We start from the raw sequence: 21,290 nt of genomic DNA, 5'->3' as shown, positions 1-21,290 counted from the left end.
GTGTAACCTGGTTGTCCTCAAACTTGCTTCATAGACCAGGCTGGTCTTGAACTCACAGACTTCCACTTGCCTCTTCTTCCCAGTGCTGGGATTAAAGGCATTCACTACCACCGCTCAGCCAGCTTTTATTCAAAGGGGAAGAGGGAAGGGGGAGAGGGAGGAATGGAGGGAGGCAGGCAGGGCAGGGTAGTGCAGATAACCCTGACTTGCAGTGCCCTAATCAGCATGTGATGATCGTCACCCCAGCAGGCACCTCTAAGATGTGATACACCTGCAACTGCCTGACACCGTGGCAGGGGCCCAGAACCTATTCTGTCTGCTCTGACCACCAACAAGGAAGCTTGAAAACACTCTAGACAAAGAAGATTAGGGCACAGTTAAGGTCAGAGTCCACAGCAGAAGGCAGCCTGCTCTGACATTCCAACACTGACACATGGCATAGACTTCTTGAAGGGAAAGGGACATATGTGAGGAATGTATCCTGTACCTCCTGTTCACCAAAGTAATAGTGTTCCTCACCCTGATCAGGTGCGAAATACTGAGAAGCCAAAGATGGGTTGAGCAAGGAGCAGGTATGTGTGCTCCCCATCCCCACAACATGCACACACCTTTACACCATCCTAGGCTACTGCTGAACAAGGAGCAGATACCTCAAGGCTAAAGTGTCCCAAAGGTTTTGCACATATCACACTCTGAAATGGAAGAGCCCAAGAGCTTCCTGCCCTGCAGAGAGAGCGGGGAATTGCACTGTCACTACCACGTGGGAGAAGGAGCAATCATCAGTAAAGAACCCACACACATAAGTGCTGCATAATGAGAAGGCACAGTTAAGCATCCTTCAGTATCCGACTTCCAAACCAGGGGAAAATATCTGGCATAGGTCAGACATTAAGCATACAGTATTCCTGCTATTGTAGCCCAGTCATACATAACCTAGAGCAAGCACCTTATAGCCAAAAAAGCCATAGACAACCTGATAAGAACCATGAACCTGTATGTTTCTTTTCCACACCCCCTCCTCCACTCTGAAAGAATAGAAAAAGTATAATGACATAGAACATAGCCTCTACCACAGTGATTCCTATCATGTCGAATCAAGTCCTCTACAGCCACAGGAGAAGCTTTGAATTAGGTGAGACACTCAGGTTTTTATGCAGATTGAATTTGAAACCTGAAAATGAGATCAATCCAAAACTAAAAGTATACGGTTTGATTGCCATCATCCAGGTGTAGAGAGATAAGTGGGCAACACAGCTTGACACTGGTGATGAGTCAGGCCAGTCAGTGTACAAGGCCAACTAGTCTCTCCCAGCCTATGCCCACTTCTACCCTCACATCAAATTAGCACATACACAACCTGCCACTCAGAACAAGCCTCTGCCACCTCTTACCTGGTGACTGTCAAGCTCTCTACTGGCCTCCACTTCCACTTGCCTTTACCGACTCTCAAACAGAAGTCAGAGAGAGTTTATGGGGCTCCCCTGCATAAAATCCTCTGTTGACTTCCGAAACACATGGGAATACATTCCTTGTTTCATACCAAAGTCTTCCAAGTTGTCTGGGACAAAGTTCTGCTTCTATCACTGCCTACAGTGCTCATCCACTAACCTGGCATGCTTTCTGATGATCTGATAGAGTGCTATAACTCAGGACTCAAACAAAAAAAACCATCTACCCAGAGAAGACAATCAAGCCGTTGTGGGTGTGTGTCCTCCCTCCCTCCCTCCCTCCCTCCCTCCCTCCCTCCCTCCCTCCCTCCCTCCCTTCCTCCCTCCCTCCCTCTCTCTCTCTGTGTGTGTGGGGGTGTGTGGTGTGTGGTGTGGTGTGTGTGATACTCTATGATGAATAGACACGTGTCACCTGTGTGAGTAACAGGTACATTGTTCAAGAGTGGACAGAGGATGGTAGAAGGACACTGAAAGGACCCCCAGGCTCCTTGTTTATTTCCTCCCTTGCTCATACTACCAGACAGCTTTGTTCTTAAAGAAATAGAGACTGAATGACATGCTCTCTCCAGTTAGGGGAGTTTTGCTAGCATCCAACTGGGCCTGTAACACCCTGAGGAGTCTCTCTTCTGCAGCTGGTCATAACCACATCCTCTAAGTTGGTTTCTTCTTGAGGCCATTCCTTCAGCTCCTCTGGCTGCTCTTGAGAATTACCGTGACTGTTCTTCAGGGCTCACTTCACAGATCTGAGTATCTGATGCTCTCCCACCACTGGGTAGTTTCTCCCTTGTGTTAAGATGTACTATTTACTGATGCAGTGCTGGCCAAGTTCTGTTTGGCACACCAACCTAACCACCATGGTTAATCTCTTCTCTCACAAATTGCTATATGAAACATTGGCTTTTCTTACTTTCTAGTGTTTCTGTCTCCAACATTACAACAGAAGGCAGGTGTGTATAGGAACCTTTCCACCTGCTCACTGTGCACGTAGCACCTACAGTGACAGGTGGCACAGCAACCACAAACTAAAGTGACATTTCCTAGTAACAAGGGATAAGGCCAACAGAAAAGAACTATATGTTAAATCCCTGAACATGAAACCTTATAGTACTTATACAGGCTGAATGTCAGGTCATTACATTCTGTCTAAACTGAACACAATTTTAAAAAATAAGAAAAAAATCTAATGGGCAACATGAAATTTGCAATGTTCATCTTCCTGATTCTATGAAGATGCATGGGAAGCTCCCATGAATATAAACTACTGCTTCTGCCACCGTATTTCCCCTACAATCATAGACTACATCTTCAAGCTGTGGGTCCAAATAATCCTTTACCTCAAGCTGTTTTTATTAAGCATTTTATTAGAGCTATGAACAAAGAGTGGGGTCACTGTCATGATAACCTGACTCTCTGATTCCTAGGCCTTCGATGCTGCTTTTTGTGAGGAATGTTGGAGAGTTCTGAGATTTGGACTATATAAGCCTTAGAATGCACTCTGATGGGAGTTCAAACATCAGAGAGCCAAATGAACGAGGACAGTAAAGACCAAGAGGAACAAATGAGAAAAATAAGCAGGGTTTACCTCTCCTTGGAAAGATGGCAGGTGTTAAGTGCTGCTAAAAAAAAAAAATCACTAAAATGAGACTGTCTGACTCATCTTACAGAAAAGAATGTAAGTTCTCAGCTACTGTTCCAGTACCATGTCTGCCACCATGCTGATCATGGACTAAAACTGCTTTGTCAAGAGGAAAACATGAATTCAACAAAGCAAATTCTGAAACAGCAAAACTACATCTTGGCAACAAGAGACCAAGCTCAAGCCAGCAGCTGGCTTGAAGCAGGAATGGAGGTCAACACTACTATTTTCTCCATGTTGAAAAGGTTCTTTTCTTTTCAGAACTAGGTAACTTCCCCCAAGTAATTTCAGGATAAATTTAAACATTTAATTTACACAATAATTGAAAAGACAAGAGGGATTTATGTATTCCTTCTCCAGTTTAAACAACATGCAGCATCCTTCACTCGAATGAGTAGATAGAAAAAAAAATCAGATACATGCATATGTAGAGCTTTAGTGATCACATTAAAGATTATAAGTGCTTACATTAAAGATTATGAATTCTGAAAAGGGGGACATGGCTCAGTCAGTAGAGTGGTTGCTATACAAGCATGAGATGCTGAGTTCTACTCTGTGTCTGCTGTCCCAACGTAAAAAGCCAAGAGCAGTAGCACATGCCTTAATTCCAGAAAGGTAGAAACAGGAAGAGCCTGGGGTACACTGGCTAATCAATCTAGCCAAATGAGTGAGTTTCAGGTTCAGTGACAGACCCTCAAGTTTTGAGCAAATTATTATGTCAAATACTTATAACAATACTGCCAACTTTATTTTCATTCTTAATAAAATTCTTTCAATGCCGGGTGGTGGTGATGCATACCTTTAATCCCAACACTTGGGAGGCAGAGGCAGACTGATCTCTGTGAGTTTGAGGCCAGCCTGGTCTACAGAGCAACTCCTAGGACAGCCAAGGCTACCCATAGAAAACCCATCTTTAAAAAACCAAAATTAGGGGCTGGAGAGATGGCTCAGAGGTTAAGAGCACTGTCTGCTCTTCCAGAGGACCTGAGTTCAATTCCCAGCAACCACATGGTGGCTTACAACCATCTGTAATGAGATCTGGTGCCCTCTTATGGCATCCAAGTAGAACAGTGTATGCATGATTAATAAGTAAATCTTTAAAAAATTAATGATAATACAAATAAAATTATCTCGTTCTTTATATTACATTACAGGGATCTCTTCATTTCAAGAAATTGAATTAAATTATAGAAAATAATTGCATGATGTTAAACATCTGTAATAAATCTAACAATTTTCTTATTAATGAACATTTGAGTTTTCTTGAAGTATTTTAGCACTATTATTCTCAACGCTGTAAACAATGTACTAATTAAATTCTTGGAAAAAAAAAAAAAGACAGGGTATCTCTGTGTAGCCCTGGCTGTCCTGGAACTCACTCTGTATACCAGGTTGACTTTGAACTCAGAGATCTGCCTGCCTCTGACTCCAGAGTGCTTCTGGGATTAAAGGCATGGGCCACCACTACCATTTGACTCCAATAAAAATTCTTAAACATGTATCCTCCCTAAAAATACTTTAAAAAAAATCACTGTTAGTGCTAATGATAAATTCTTTAAAACTGTATTTATACCTGGGTATGATGGCACATGCCTTTAATCCCAACACTTGAGAGGAAGAAACAGGCAGCTCTCTGAATTTAAGGCCATCCTGATCTACATAGTAAATTCCAGGCCAACCAGAGCAACATAGTAAGCTCCTGTCTCAAAATAATAATAAAATGAAATTAAGCAATTTATGTGTATGTGCCTGTGTGTGTATGCCTCTGTGTGTGTGTGTGTGTGTGTGAGAGAGAGAGAGAGAGAGAGAGAGAGAGAGAGAGAGAGAGAGAGAGAGAGACAGAGACAGAGACAGAGAGAGAGAGAGACAGAGACACTGGGGTGGCCTTAAACTCAGATATCTACCTGCCTCTGCCTCCTGAGTGCTGGAATTAAAAGTGTGTGCCACGACTCACTCCCCAAGTGTAAGCAATCCTAGTATATGTTTTTCAATAAATGAAAGAAGATGCTGGGGAATGTGGCAATTTGAATCCTAAAATTCACTGCTGTTAGGTTCTCCCATGCTGCCCAGACTACCTTGAGCCAGCTGGACTAACCTTACACTCCAAAGATGTCTTGAAACAACTAAACAGACTGCAGCTGACTGCTGTGTAGTATGAAGGCACAATCTTAGCCAGTGTTGTGTGAAGTATCACAAGCGTCTATAAACTCTATTATTCTTTCCACCACTTCCCCTGGTGGTCTTCAGAGAACTGCTGTGATGGGGCTATAAGGCAATAATGTGACTGGGCTATATAATATTCACATACACTGAGACATAGGGAAAGAAGCAGTGTAACACCTGGCATTGGTGGCGCACGCCTTTAATTGCAGCACTTGGGAGGCAGAGGCAGGCGGATCTTTGTGATTTTGAGGGCAGCCTGGTCTACAGAGCTAGTTCCAGGACAGTTAGAGCTCTTACATAGAGAAACCCTGTCTCAAAAAACCAAAGACAAAAGAAAAAAGAAAAAGCAGCAGCACTGTAGCAATTGTGATAGAATAGTGGGTAAGTTCTAAAGAGGTCAGGCAGCCAGCTGTCTGACAGTTGAAAAGGCAGCAGCTGAACCTGACCAAGAGTCAGGGCAAAAAGAGAAATCAAGACAGGGAGACAGAGAAGGAATAGAGTAGAAAGCTTGAGATGTCAAGTGTTTGAGAGCATAATGAGAACTAATAACACTGGCAGCTACCAAGGACTGAGGAATACTAATACATTAGGCCTGGACAAGTACTGCCCACATGCTTACTGCTAATCCTTGCTGGTGTCAACCACCCAAAGAAATGAAAGCTGCCAGAGACAAGTAAATGAAGACAGACACAAGCAAACACCTTTACCCACTGAATTTGCTCCTCCACCCTCAAAGAGTGTGTGTGTGTGTGTGTCTGTCTGTGATTTTTATGTGTATGGGTGTGTTGACTGCATATCATATGTATGCCTGATACTCACTGGAGCTCAGCAGAAAGTAGAGGATCCCCTCAAACTAGAATTAGATATGGTTGTTGAGAATTGGACCTGGGTACTCTGGAAGAGCAGCTAGTACTCTTAACCTTTAAGCCATTTCACCAGTTACAGCTCTGAAAATGTTTTATAAATATCCTTATTGTGACTTTTTCTTTGGTTTAATGAATCATTTAGAAGCAAGCTTACAACCACACTGACTCTAACTCCAGGGAATCTGATGCCTCCAGTCTCTACAGGTTATGTATGTGTGTAAACGTACATGTACACACACACACACACACACACACACACACGGGGAGGGAGGGGGAGAGAGATTGAGAGAGAGAGCCCAACACAGACAACAGACACATAAATTTAAAATATATAAAGGGAGGGAGGAATGATGGTTAATCTCAATTATCATTTTTGTAAGATTCAGAATCAACAGAGAGACAGTCCTAGGTAAGCCTGTTCGGAAGTATCTTGATTTCATCAACTGAGGTGGGAAGACCTGACCACTATGGATGAGCTTCTTAACTATAAAAACAGAGAGAATGAGCTAAGCACTAGGATCCCCGTTTCCTTTTTCTTTAAATTTAATTTTATGTGCACTGGTGTTTTGCCTGCATTCATGTCTGTGTGAGGGTGTCAGATGCCCTGGAACTGGAGTTACAGACAATTGTGAGCTTCCATGCAAGTGCTGAGAATTGAACATGAGTTCTCTAGGACAGCCAATAAGACATCAGTCCCACACCACTGTCTCTTTATTGTAGATGTCATGTGACCAGCTAATTCAAGCTCCTGATGCCTTGACTTCCCTGTGATTATTGATTGTCTCTTGAATTGTGAGCTAAAATAAATCCTTTCTCCCTTAAGTGCTTCTGCCAGAATATTTTATTATAGCCAACAGAAAAAGAAACTAAGATGTGGATGTACAGATTAAGATACACAGGACTAAGATAATATAGGTTAATTTTATTCGGGGAGAAGTCACTTACATGAGAAACCAATGACCCACCAGTCCCAGCTCTGAGGATACACACCCAATTGCTTTCTGTGACCCAACCAGACCCAAGACCAAATCCCACACGCTCAAGTACAATTTGGCCGTGGTCAACATCACAGGTGAGTCTGTTAGATCTCTCACTACACTAAAACTAAACATATAACAAACCCCTCTCACTACACTAAAGCTAAACATATAACAAACCCCACAAAATAAAAAGGATAGTCTGAGTAACTTCATGTGAATACATTTAACAAAATATACACAAACTTCCTGAAAATTAGCAAGAAGAAACATTTCCTAGTTTATTATTTTTTAAAAACACATCTATTTCCTAACTTATTCTAAGACACCAAAACAATACAAAGCAAATTTACAGACTAATAATATTCTTCACAGACATAGTAATTCTTAACAAAACAAAAGCACACTGGAGTCAAAGCAGCAAAAACACTTACTTGCTGCTTTCCTAAATGACCTGGGTTCAATACATGATGGCCTACAATTGTCTGTGATTCCCTCTTCTGACCTCCATGAACACCAGGCACACAAGTTATGCATAAATATATATGTAGGCAAAACACATAAAAATAAATAAATTTAAAAAGAAAAATTTTTAAAGAATTACATAACACTTGTGGACTAGAGGACACGATAACTGTTACAATGTCCATTCTCAGGTTGAGTATGATGGCACATGTCTTTAATCTTAGCACTCAGAGACCTATCTCTGTAGGTTTGAGGCCAGCCTAGTCTACAAACGAGTTCTAAGATAATCAAGGGCTACATAGAGAAATACAAAAAACAAAAACAACAACAAAACAAGAAAATACAATACTTGACTTTACAGGCAATCAAGCTATTGCTTTTTAATACTTTTAAAATTTTTTATTATGTATATAGTGTTAGAGGGCACCAGATCTCATTATAGACAGTTGTGAGCCGCCACCATGTGGTTGCTGGGAATTGAACTCAAGAACTCTGGAAGAACAGTCAATGCTCCTAGCCTCAGCCATTTCTCCAGCCTCCCAATCAAGCTATTTTTATAAATACACTTCATGAACGCCTTCCATCCATCCATAGAAAGAAGAGTTTATGACTGTGTGTTCCAAAAGAATATCCCCCCCCCCCCCCCGAGGCAGGATTTCTCTGTATTGTTTTGGAACCTGTCCTGGAACTCACTCGGTAGACCAGGCTGGTCTCGAACTCACAGAGATCAGTCTGCCTATGCCTCCCAAGTGCTGGGATTAAAGACATGCGCCACCAATGCCCGGCGAGGATATTCTTAAACAGCAAAAATTGGAAGTTAAAATGTATTTTATTTATAAAGGTGACTAGAACACAGCAACAAATCTCAATTACAATGAATGAATACTATATGATTATAGCTATAAAATTCAAAACACTTGGAAAAATCAAACTACAGTGTCTAGATATAGACGCTGAAATGCTATCACTAACAGAAACAATAGTGGAAGGTCAGAAGGTGATCGATCAACAGTTCAACAGGAAGGCAATCCTAAGGATCAGGGTCACAGAAGAACCTGAGCTGAGGAGCATCACTTGACTTCTCCATCTCTGTGATAACAGTCAACACCAAACACATCTACAATCACAGGAAGCAACTGGGCTAACTCACCAGTAAGAACAGACTCAGAAAACACAAATCTATCTCTCTCCCTCCCTCCCTCCCTCTCAACAGGGTCTCATTATATAGCCCCAGTTATACTGGGTCTCTCTATATAGACCAGGCTGGCCTCCAACTGAATGAGAGCTAGCTGCATCTCTGTCTCAGTAGTGTTGGCATTAAAGGGTGTATCACCACACCCATTATAAGCCTACCTTTCTATTGAGTGCACATGAGAACACCTAAAACACACCACTCAAAGATAGAAAAGAAAGGATACAAGGAGGGAAGAAGATAGGAGTAGGGAAGAAAAACTATAGATGAGCATGAAAAGTCAGCCTTCAGGAGGAGGGTGCTTCCATGAGACTACCACACAAAGTATAAGGATTCAGTAACTCCAGCATGCTCACGCAGTATAGTCTGAAACCATGCAGAACAAAACTGGAACCACTTCTAAGGGGTGAAAAGGGCAAAAAGACACAAAGAATTAGAGATTTTAATCACTGCGCACAGACACACACAAAATCAAGACTGGAGCAAAAGCCCCTGGAAATGGGCAAAGAGACACCTTGTGGTGGTGTTATTCTTATATCAGTCAGGGGCAGAGCAGATGGCAGTCCTTTGTTCATCCTAGTTTGGTGCCTAACTTGGTGGCCAAAGCTGTTTCATGCCTAGGGTACATTTAAAAAAAAAAAAAAGGACTGAAGACAGACTTAAGCACACAGTTCAGAAATAGCTGTAGTAACTAACAGATGTACACAGAGCCTTTCACCTAAATTAGAAAGTGCTCCTTTTGACACACATGCAACATTAATAAAACTTAACCATGGGTCAGAATTAGCAAATGCTGCTGATTGAATACAGAACTACTAATACATACCACAACTTCCAACCATTCTCTCTCTCTCTCCCCCCTTCCCCTTTAAATGAAATGAAGTAAAAATAAAATGTTAGCCGGAAATTGGCGGCACACGCCTTTAATCCCAGCACTTGGGAGGCAGACAGGCAGATCTCTGTGAGTTCAAGGCCAGTCTGATCTACAAAAAGAGTTCCAGGGCAGGTGCCAAAGTTACAGAAAAAACATCTTTCAAAAAAATAAATTAAAAAAAATATTAAAAATAAATAAATAAATAAAATGTTAATTAAAGTTACTTCTTTGAGCTGGATGAGATGGCACTCATCTTTAATCCCAGGATTTGGGATGAAGAGGTAGGAAAATCTCTGAGGTCAAGGCTAACCTGGTCAACAGAGTGTTCCAAGACAGCCAGCACTACAAAGAGAAACCCTGCCCCCTCAAAAAACAAAAATGAAGCTTTTCTGAGTTCAAAATATGTAGAACATGAGGCTGGAAACGAGTAGCTACAAAGGAAATGATACCTGGAGTGTAATGGTTATTCTTGATCATCACCCTGACTGCAATTGGAACCAACTAAAACACAAGCTGCCGGCACTCCTATCAGGAATTTTTTGATCATATTATTTAAAGCAGGAAGACCTGCCCTAAACATCCTGCCCTAACTCTCAATGGCCAAGTTCATCTATCCTGTTGCTGAGTATCAGAACCAATTTCTTCAGGATTCCAGCACTAACTGAAGATCAGCAGCTCTTCAGTAATATTCTAAAACTACAGTACCAAACTGAGACTGCCAAGATATCCAGCCTTGTGGACAGAGCAACTACCAGATTTCTCAGTCTCTCCAGTCTGGGACAAGGTACTATTTGACTACTCAAAATGAGTGAATATATGTATTCAGCTTCCCAAGGTCACTGCTGGGTAATAGCATCAGCTAAGTGCTCTCTATTCACTGCCTGGCATTTGGGCAAACAGAATGGGAGCAGCATAAGCAAGCAAGCATGATGCTTAACGAAGAAATGGAAATGCCAGTTTTACACAAATTCTCCCCCAAAACAAACAGGGACACAACTCATTTTATGAGGTCTAAAGGACAAGTCAAGAAGGCTCCAAGAAGACATCCTTACTAATCACAGATGCCAAACTAGTGCAGCAAAGTGCAGAAAGGATGTCCAGGTAGATTTATACAAAACACAGCAGTCTTCCCAAAGCAATCTAAATCTGAGAACAACCCAAAGATCTATGCATGTACACATTAACATTCACACACACACACACACACACACACACACACACACACACACACACACACACACACAAAGTACAGTCTTGTGCTGCTTCTCAATAAAAGAAATGGCTGATCCTACAGCAACAAGGATGCTTTCAAAAGCAAAAGCACTGTGCCAAATGACACAAGTTTATGGGCATAAGAAAAATTGAGAACTGTGGGGATAATACAGAGGTCCAAAATATACTGAAGCCAAACAACCTGAATTGAATTTCTGAGACGTATACAGTGGAAGATAACTAACTCCAACTATCCTCTAACCTCCATACAACATTCTGTGGCTCTCTTACACACACACACACACACACACACACACACACACACACACACACACACAATTGTAAATAGAGAAATAGATATAATAATGAAGGAAAAGAATATAGAAAGAGGTACCTGCATAGTTGGCTAACGCTCCTCCCCAGAAGTCAAGGGTTATTAAAGAAAAACATCTCAAAAGCAGTTGTGAGATATGACACCCAGAATCTCTCCAAACCATACAGGCTATTGTCACTGCTTTTGATCATCCCCCAAACTAGATCTAAGACCCTGTTGTTGAAGGTATTACATACCTTGATTGCAGGACATAGAAAAATCAAGCTGGAACTAAGCTAACAGCTTCCTCCATGCTAGCTAGGTTTCATAGTGATTGAAATCCTATGCTACGTAAAAGCCAATGAGGCAAAAATGTCAATGATATTGCCCATATTCAAACCCTATGAGCTACAATATATGTAACCATAATGGCATTGATAGTAACCAACTACTTCCTAACTGGGTATGAGGCCTACTCACTCAACAGGAGGGAATCCATGCTTGGTTCTCCAAACCAGGTCAACAGCCTATGATTGGAGAACTCATATTCCCTAGTGGGAAATCTACTACTCTTTTGCCAAATGGATACATTATCAGACTACTTTTTAAATACCTATGTGCATATCCACATATCACTATTGCTCCCAGCCTTGGTAAGAGAGGTTTCTTTTGCAGTGGGCAGCAGTCAATGTGTACTGGTCAAAGAGCTGAGAGAATAAGTGACCACTGAATGTTTAACGCTAAAAATGACATCTGTATCTCCTCATTCAAAGCCCAGCAAACATCACAGAAGAAGGAGTAGAAAGAATGTTAAGAGCCATAGGATGGAGAGGAGTGCTATTAAACAGTTTTCTGGACATGACATGATTGTCATGAGCTCACCGTAACTGTGCTTACCTGCACAATATGGGACCCAACAACATTCCATCATGGATTTGGAAGGGGCTCATAAGCCTTCCATCTATCCCCAAAAAGCTATTGGTAGTTAATGGTTGCTGGGGAGAGGGTGTCATTTTCTTCACTGGCACAGCCACTGTTAAGCTGCCTATGCTCCAGTAAATAAGTCCCACTTCCAATACTCACGTCAATAACCCTAATCAAACCCCTTGGGTCATGGAAAAAACAAACACGAAAGTAGGAGGGGGACTTGTGAAGGTTTTTGGGGGAAGAGGGAAAAGGAAAAAAAAAAAGCAAAGGTAATTGGACGAAGGGGAAATGATCAAAATTTAATATATACTTGTATAAACTGAAAGAAAAAAATCTGAGAAAATTTTCAGACTGATTATGCTCTGAACCTCTGGTGAGGAGATTTCAGGGCTTTTCTTCACTCCTTTGCTTATCTATTTGTTTATTCATTAATATAAATATCATAAGCACCCAATATGTCAAGCCAAGTATTACTCTGGGTTAAAACACACACAAAAATAAAAGCTGTATTCATGGAGCTTATACTACAGTGAAGAAAACAAATTACATAAGTGAAATATTTAAACTGTTAGAAATAGAGCTAAGGGGGCTGAAAAGATGGCTCAGAAGTTAAGAGCACTGGCTGCTCTTTCAGAGATCTTCAGTTCAGCTCCCAGCAACCAAATGGTGGCTCACAACCATCTATAATGAGATCTGGTGCCCTCTTCTGGTCTGCAGGCATGCATGCAGACAGAATACTGTATACATGATAAATAAATCTTTAAAAAAAAAAAGGAAGGGAGGGAGGGAGGAGAAGAAAAAAGAAATAGGGCTAAGGAAAAGAGACAAAGAAGGAAACAGGGCTTGTGAGAAGGGGTTGAGAGGAACACTAACTTCTAGTTTGATCAGCACTGACCCCAGGATTAGTTACTAAAACTCTTGCCACCAAGACTGGCATTGAAGTGGCAGGGTTGTCTTCAAGGAGCCCCTGGCTGGGCAGCCAGATGAATGGCCAATGAGGAAAAGAACTAGGCCTAGGAGGTGGAGAGCCATCCATAGTACAGTCAAATGCTTCAGGACTAACCTGAAAACAGAAGGCAGGAACTGCCGCCTGTTTCTGTCCACAAGAAGCAAGGGATCAGAAGAAAAGACACTCAGAAGACAGCTTCTTGCATTCAGCAAATCAAAAGGAAAGAAGAAAATAGTAAATTAAAAAAAAAAGGAAGAGACTAACCTTGAATATGAGAAAGGTTGAAAAAGCCATCTCCTAGAACACAGAGACATGAAAGCCCAATAGGAACAACAGCCACTAACCTTAACCTATGTCAAAGATTAGATCAAGCCTAATGACCTCAAAGTCTCCAGTAAGAGGAGGCCTAGAATCAAGGAGGGGGAAGGTCAGGCTTCAGAAGCACATCACAGAAATAATTTTCAGACTTTTACCAGTTCATGAAATTGTCTAGAACTGAACACATGGAAGTCTTACTAGCCTTTCAGGAAACTTTATTGCCAAAGAAACCCTGAGGCCAGATGCAAAAGCCAAAAGCACCAAACAGGTGGGCAGTTTGCCAACTGCAGGTAGGGAAGCAGATGCTCTCCACCTGCTGATGTGGCAGCAAAGGCCAGAAGACACACACATGCCAGAGAGAGAGTGCGGGCCAAAGGCCAGTGCGAGACCCTTTGCTTTCACTGCCGGTTAGCCCACCACCCACAAGAGGGAGCAAGAAGCCCACTGGAGCTGCAGCCACTCACCGGCTGGTCAAGACCGCTGTGCCTCTCCTCCTTCTCCACAGTCCTCCGGCAGTCTGGGCATACCCACAGCGGCAGGTGCAGCACGCTGTTGCCCTTGGGAGCCATGGAAAGGGCCAATTTGCTCGCAGTCTTAACTCCACTCTCTAAGAATGAAGAGTCTTTCCGTTCACTTCTGCATAGAAGACAATAATCCCCAGCGGGGTAGGGTGGTGTCCTATGATTCATGCCAAAACTAAAAGGAGTCTGGAATAGAAAAAAAATTCTATGTTCAAAACCTGAGCCAAGAAGCCATGATTGTTTTATTTATATATATATATATATATATATACACACACATATATGTATGTATATATATGTATATTACACATATGTATATTTATACAGAAAGTCAAAATAGGAAACACATGAAGCTGAACCTTGTATTCTAGAAACTGGTGGTATTGAAAATAAAATAGGAACACCATAAAGAATCACTTTACCCAGCACTTAGATTTCTGCATTACTTCTGCCAGGAAAACCCATCAGCACAGATCTTCAGACCTCAACCAGGCATGAAACCACCACACAAGGGCTTGCACCAAGGCAGCAGCTATGGTTTGAGAACTTAATTTCAAGAGCTGCCTTTCCAAGACTATGGGATAAATGTAGGAATAGGCACCTGAAGTAAAGGATCCTCTGCCTTTGGAATACACAAAGAGACCACCAAGCAGGGAGCAAGATTTTAAATCAAAGCAGAAAATTGAGATGGATCTTCCTATAGCATTACTGTCCACCTCCTCAGGGACACCTGCAAACACAGGGCAGCCCTAGAAGGCAGAAAACAGCTTGCACAGAGACTCAGCACACTGCAAAGGAATACAGCCTTTGCCTCTTAAGCCTCTCCTGTCACTGCCAGCACATGGGAAGGAAGAATGTCTCATTCCTCTATAGTGCTCAGCTGGCCTTGCCAAGCCAGCTCCTCAGATCGTCCCTTACCTCCCATGGCTCTTCCTGGACTATCATCAATATTCAACCTATGAGTGTGCACTAACACACACAACTGACCTGTAACAACCCAGGGTTCCAAGTGGGCCCTAGGCTTCCCAGAGGCACTGAGGCTGAAATCTGGAACTAGGTAAATGAATTAATGGGTGAAGCAAAGTCTTTCTATCTTACATGCTGATAAAACAGTGGTTGAAACAGTAATGTGCCCATTGTACCCACAAAGTTTGGAGGGCTTTACTAGGCTGAGCTTAGCAGCTATCTCAGTGTGTTGACAAGATGAGGAGATTCCCCAGTTAGGGCCTGCAAAGCTCCCCCAAAACAGCACAAGAGCAACATCTTTTTCCTATAGCAAGAGACCTGGGATGCCTACATTATGAGAATTTCAACTCACTGCACTTTCCTATCACAACAGAATAACCATAACCGTCAGAGGTCATGGGCGGTCAAAGCACATGCTGAGCTCAAGTGTACAAAAGGTCAGGCCATAAATGCAACGTGACAGCCAGAACGACAAAAGACACCAATTCACTCAACACCAAATGCATGGATCCAAAAGTGTTTTAAAATTTCAGCTTTAAGCTGGGTGTTGGTGGCACATGCCTTTAATCCCAGCACTTGGGAGGCAGAGGCAGGTGGATCTCTGTGAGTTCGAGGCCAGCCTGATCTACAGAGTAAGTTCCAGGACAGCCTCCAAAACTACACAGAGAAACCCTGTCTTGAAAAACAAAATAACAAACAAACAAACATTTTTTTTCCAGTTTTAGTTGGGCAGTACAGTGCAGAGAGGAATGCAAATCTCTGTAAGCTCAAGGCCAGCCTGGTCCACAAAGCAAGTTCCAGGACAGCCAGGATTGTTACACAGAGAAACCCTGCTCAGGGGGAAAAATTTCAGCTTTAGGGCTAGGGAGATGGCTCAGAGGCTCTGAGTTCAATTCCCAGCAACCACAGGGTGGCTCACAACCATCTAATAATGAGCTTTGGTGCCCTCTTCTGGTGTGCAGGCATACACGCAGGCAGAACACTGTACACATACTAGATACATCTTTTTTTTTAATTTCAACTTTATTCAGATTCTAGGATATCTGCATATATATTAAAATAATCTTAGGGCAGGCTCAAAATATATGACTATGAAGATTTGTTTCAGATATACCGTACAAAGAAGTCAGTGTCATTCCATTCATATTTTTAAGTGGATCTGCAGTATGACTGAAACCATTAGGTAAGGTCAGGTAAAGGAACTTTATCAGTGTCATACTGATACTTAATATAGTAGTATTTCAGATATCAGGGATGCTCAACCATTACTCACTAGGAATTCCACCACATTCCTGGGCACCATGGCACAGCAGTGGGTAGGTAAAGATCTCTGTCTGGAAGAGCTAATGTCCTCACCAAAGCAAAAACAAAGATCAGGGCTTGTAATTGTGGGTACAATCCTAATACTCTGAGGCTTAAAAACAAACAAACAAATGAACAAATAAAAAGAGATCCAAGTGAAGACTGTATTTTAGAACAACTGATAGAATGCTGGTGCTAGGAAGAGTGCTCTTTCATTCGGGCTGCAATGAAAGTCTCCATCAGGAAATATTTGGCAAGGTCACCTGCACTTAAATGTAGAACAAGTACAAAGATAGCAGGGGCTGAAGAAAGAACCAGAGAGAGCACCTGCCCCAGGCTGCAGAAAAGAGCGTACAGGACTACTGCTGAGACAGAAGTGAGGACTGAGACAAAAGATGGGTTAAGAAGAGCTCTGAAAAAGACACATCTGAAATCTCTAGACCATCTTTTAGGAGAGACAAAAACGAAATGCAAAGAACAGAGGCCTTGTTCTTCTAAAGGACATTGAACAAGCAAACTCAGAGCCACAGGTGGTGGTTTTTTAGCCTTTGTTTAGTTTTTGAGATGGTATGTTTCTATATTACTCAAAATAGCCTCAAAGTCCTGGGCTCTGACAATCCCCCTGTATCTAGTCTCCCAAGTAGTTGAAACTACAGGTTTGAGCTACCAAGAGTGGCATGTAGAAAAAAGCAAAGCAGAAACCCAAAGGAAACAACTTGCAGACCTGAGAGAGGAGCAAAAGCATGCTGAGGAAGCAGTACACACATCTGAATATGCCTATCAAGAACACAGCCAAGGAGCTAAAGCTTCTTTAGCAAGTGGGCACTGTCAGAAAGGATATACCAGCCAGACTTCTGGTTCTCAAGAGAGGAGACATGATCCAATATCCATCTTAAAAAGAAATTTTACTGTATGAAAAATGAACTCTATGGGGAAGTGACATAAGCAGCGCTACTACAGGCAGTTCTGAGTGAAGAGGAGGTAGCTTATACTTATGGGAATACAGACTATACATACATTACAGAAGACCCCCAGTAAATACAACAGTAAATACAACAGGGGAATCCCAAGGGACAGGAAAGGTTAGACCAGTGGCAAGAACAAAAGGTCAGCTTAGATGTTCTCATAAGCTGCAACATCTAATGTAGAGCTTGTATTTGGTGTTCATGAATAAGATACTAAGAACATGGGTGAAGTTGAAAATACGGGCATCACAAGTACAAATGATTTGAAAGTTGCAGAACTAGAAACTAAGGAGATGGCTCAGTGTTTAAGCATTTGCTGTGCAAGCACAGAGACCGGTTTGGATCCCCATAAACCCATGTAAACGTGGGCCACCTGCAATTCCAACATGGGTAGAGAGAAACAGGGGATCTGGGTCTGGCTGAAAGATCCTGTGTCAATGAATAATGTAGAGCAGTTATTAAGAATGATTCCTAACATCAACTATGGCTTCCACATGCACGTGCACACGTACCCACAAACAAGTGTCCACACACATGTAAATGCACATAGCTTTCCTTGTGCTTATGTATTTTCTCGCATCTTCTATGGTCCAGTACGTTTATCAGTCTGATTACTCCTAAATGAATTAGCTTTGATTCCATGGGTTTCTGTGGGGAGTTTCCATTTTCATTAGGGTTACTTCTATGTTATTTTCACTTTCTGAAAACTTCAGATATTAGTGACTGAAAGCATTTTCTAGTTTGTTAAGGTGGAAACTTAGGTAATTAAGCCCTTCCTCTTGTATAATCCATATATGTTTCCATCTCTACTTTAGCTATAAATATTTTTGATGTGCTTTTAATTCTCCTTTAGTTAAAAATAATTTTAAATTTCATTCTTTTGTTTGCTTTTTTTCCAGGCTGGGTCTTTGTTTTGTTTGTTTGTTTTGAGACTTCTCTGTATTGCTTTAGAGCCTGTCCGTAACTCAGCTCTGTAGGCCAGGCTGGGTCTTTCTATGCTAGACCAAGCTGGTCTCAAAATCACAGAGATCTACCCATCCACCTAACTCTGCAAAGGGCAACTCTCTTCATCCTGCTGTGATTTTTCCCCCCTCAGGTAAGTTTTGCACCTTACTCCTAATACATGCTTCCCTTAGCTAATTACTACAACTTTACATATCTATCATCTTACTGGACACTTAATGTTTTTAGAACCATGAGGACCCTGACACCCACTGAGGGGCAAAAATGTACAGTAGGATCGATATGGTCTTGTCTCCAGCTTGGTGCACTTCCTACGCCATCTTACACAGGGATCACTGCCTTGCTACAACACCTGTTTGCACCTTCTTCACTTCTTTTCCAGAACTCAATAAAACTGAACCCTTTCATACTTACTTACAAAAAACCCCCGGTATCAGAATCAAGAATTTTGCTACAAAATTGCTGTTTTGTTACAGTAATTCTTGCAATTTTACAGAATACACAGCAATTTACAGATTTCAAGGTTGTTCTCTGGACTCAACAAAATTTACTTACATTACTGATTACTGATTCCAAAATGTATTATTTTAGCACCCCTTTTCTTGTGTGTTGTTATGTTTTACTTTTGAGACAGTGTCTCACAAAGCCAAGGTTGACTTCAAATCCTCCTGTCTCTACCTCCTAAATATTGGGGTAGCAGGTATATGGTAATAGTCATATACCACTATCCTGGTTTCCCTCTCTCCCTCTCTTGTGAGGTGCTGGTAATCAAACATAGGATTTGACACAATAGCTAGGCAAGTGTACAGCCCTCTTTCTTTTTTTCCTTCTTTCTTACCCCCTCTCTTCCCCATCGCCTTTCTGTAACACAGGGTTTCTCTATGTATCCTTGTACCTAGCCCTGGATCTAGCTATATAGACCAGGCTATCTGTTTGTGTTTCCCAGGATTCCAGCCCACTGTCTTTTTCTTGCTGTTCTCTGGATACTACCAACCACACTACCTCCTCATCAGGATATGTGTCAGATGCATTCCCATTATCACCCACGGACTCTAACCCTACCCTTCCTTCCACCACTTTCTGTTGGTTTTTTTTTTTTTTCTCCAAATCAGAGTTTCTAGAGTTTCTTTGTGTTGCTCTGGCTGTCCTGGAATTCGCTTTGTAGACCAGGCTGGTCTCAAACTCAGATCTGCCTGCCTCTGCCTTCCCAGTGGTGGAATTAAAGGAATGTGCCACAACCACCAGACCATTCTCCCACTTTTAAAAGGCATCAGCTTTTTCTTCTTTTCCTTTAGAACACAACTGTTCAGGTCTCATCCTTCTTTCTCTCTCTTTTTAAAGATTTGTGTTATTTAAATGTGTATTGTTTTGTGTGTGGGTATGTGTGTATAGCTGCAGATTCCCAAAGAGGCCAAAGGCATCTGATTCTCTGAAGCTGGTTAGAGGTCAGTTGTGAACATCTGGCATGGATGCCAACTTGGATCCTCTGCAAGATCCTCTCAATTGCTGAACCATCTCTTCAGGCTATTCATCTCTCTTGACTGCATTTTCACCCACCTCTTACTACTACCTGCCTTCTTCCTCTTCAACAGAAGTTTTCCAGAAATGTTTACTCCACCTCCAAAAGAAGCCACACAAACCTGACACGATGCCACTTAATTTCTTCTATGAATACACATACAAACATCACTAAAAACCTATTATAATGAACAAAATCGAGAATACCACCAAATGCAGAGTGGCACAACCATCTGGGAAGACAGTTTTAAAATTTCTTACAAAATAAATCAAACTCTTAACCATTAGATCCAACAACTATGCTCTTCAGTATTTATCAAATGAACTGAAAGTTTCCATACATATACACAAAAACCTATTCATAGATTTTTATTTATTTTTATGTATAGGGGTACTTTGCCTGCATGTACTATGTATATTCCCAGTACCCAAGAAAGTTAGAAGAAGGCATCAAATCCCTTAGAACTAGACTTACAGGTGGTTTTGAGCTGTCATCCATGTGGGTTCTGGGAACCTAACCCGGGTCATCTTCAAGAGCAGCCAGTGCTCTTAACCACTAAGTCATCTTCTTTGTCCCCATTCACATATATTTTACAACAGTTTTTAATAATGCTAAAACCTGATGCACTTCAGCAGGTGAATGAATACAAAGGTTAGTCCACACAAGAAATATACAATGCTAAGAAGAAATGAGCTATCAAGGCATGAAAAGGACAGACAGAACTGTAAGTATATATACTAAGCTAAAGAAACCAATCTGAAAAGGTTGAATACTGGGTAGGTGAGTGGGTGGCAGAGTTTGAAGGGGGGGACGACTAGCTTCTGCTTTCTGCTTACTTTTGCAAGAACCTGAAAATAAAGTCTATTAAAACAATGCTTCTTGCCGGGCGTTGGTGGCACACGCCTTTAATCCCAGCACTCGGGAGGCAGAGGCAGGTGGATCTCTGTGAGTTCCAGGCCAGCCTGGTCTACAGAGGGAGTTCCAGGACAGCCTCCAAAACAATATAGAGAAACCCTGTCTCGAAAAACCAAAAAACAAACAAACAAAAAGTGTTAGCTGATACTTAGTAAAGATCAGTAGATACAGGAATAAATACAAGAGTAGCCACTATCTGTACACCTGAGGCAGAATGTTCAAGGATAAATTTGGTGCTTATTATTCACATTAGTATTCTCTGTGTGTGACGAGTACCTATGCATGCAAGTGTATATGAGGAGGCACTCACCCTTGTGTGCACACACAGATACCAGAGGTTGGATGTTTCCCTATATCAGTACCCATGCTGTTTTTGTGAGGCAGGTTTTTGGTTGTTTATTATGTTCTTTGTGTGAGTGTAAGATGGCACAAATGTGGAGGTCAGAGGGCAACTTAAAAGACTTGGTTTGTTCTACCACGTGGCTCCTTACAGTTAAGGTTGTAAGCCTTGGCAGCAATACTTTTAGCCACTCAGCCATCTTGTTAGTCCTGACACAGGCTCTATCACTGGGCTTAGAGTTCGTCATTTCCAATAGACTATCTGGCCAGGAAGCCCCTGATATCTGCCTGTTTCTACTCTCCCAGAACCTGTTTTCAGTTTGTTATTTTATATAGGTGCTTGGGATTTGAACCCAGGTCCTCATGCTTACACAGCAAGCACTTTATCCACTGAGCCGTCTCCCCAACCACTCATGAACAAATCTGTAAGAGTTCCTGCCGGTCCGTGGTGGCACACACC

General features: G+C 41.8%; 1 protein-coding gene and 1 non-coding gene across 2 annotated transcripts in view; one reads left to right on the top strand and one right to left on the bottom strand.

Annotated features, from left to right (window-relative positions):
- Positions 1 to 21,290, bottom strand: part of Fam193a (family with sequence similarity 193 member A) — a 107,643-nt gene that overhangs the window by 59,281 nt on the left and 27,072 nt on the right. Inside the window, 1 exon segment of the mRNA XM_040746921.1 lies at positions 13,805 to 14,047. Within this exon segment, the coding sequence (XP_040602855.1) occupies positions 13,805 to 14,029 (225 nt within the window). The 5' untranslated portion in view covers positions 14,030 to 14,047.
- LOC121141028 lies at positions 9,235 to 9,377 on the top strand. The gene has a single exon (XR_005877979.1). It is a non-coding gene; the product is annotated as a small nucleolar RNA SNORA48 (small nucleolar RNA).

Source organism: Mesocricetus auratus, unplaced genomic scaffold (genome assembly GCF_017639785.1).
Source record: "Mesocricetus auratus isolate SY011 unplaced genomic scaffold, BCM_Maur_2.0 Super-Scaffold_100006, whole genome shotgun sequence".
NCBI classification, from domain to species: Eukaryota; Metazoa; Chordata; class Mammalia; order Rodentia; family Cricetidae; genus Mesocricetus; species Mesocricetus auratus.
Note: the sequence above shows the minus strand (reverse complement) of the source record. Positions and strands in the feature narration are given on the sequence as shown.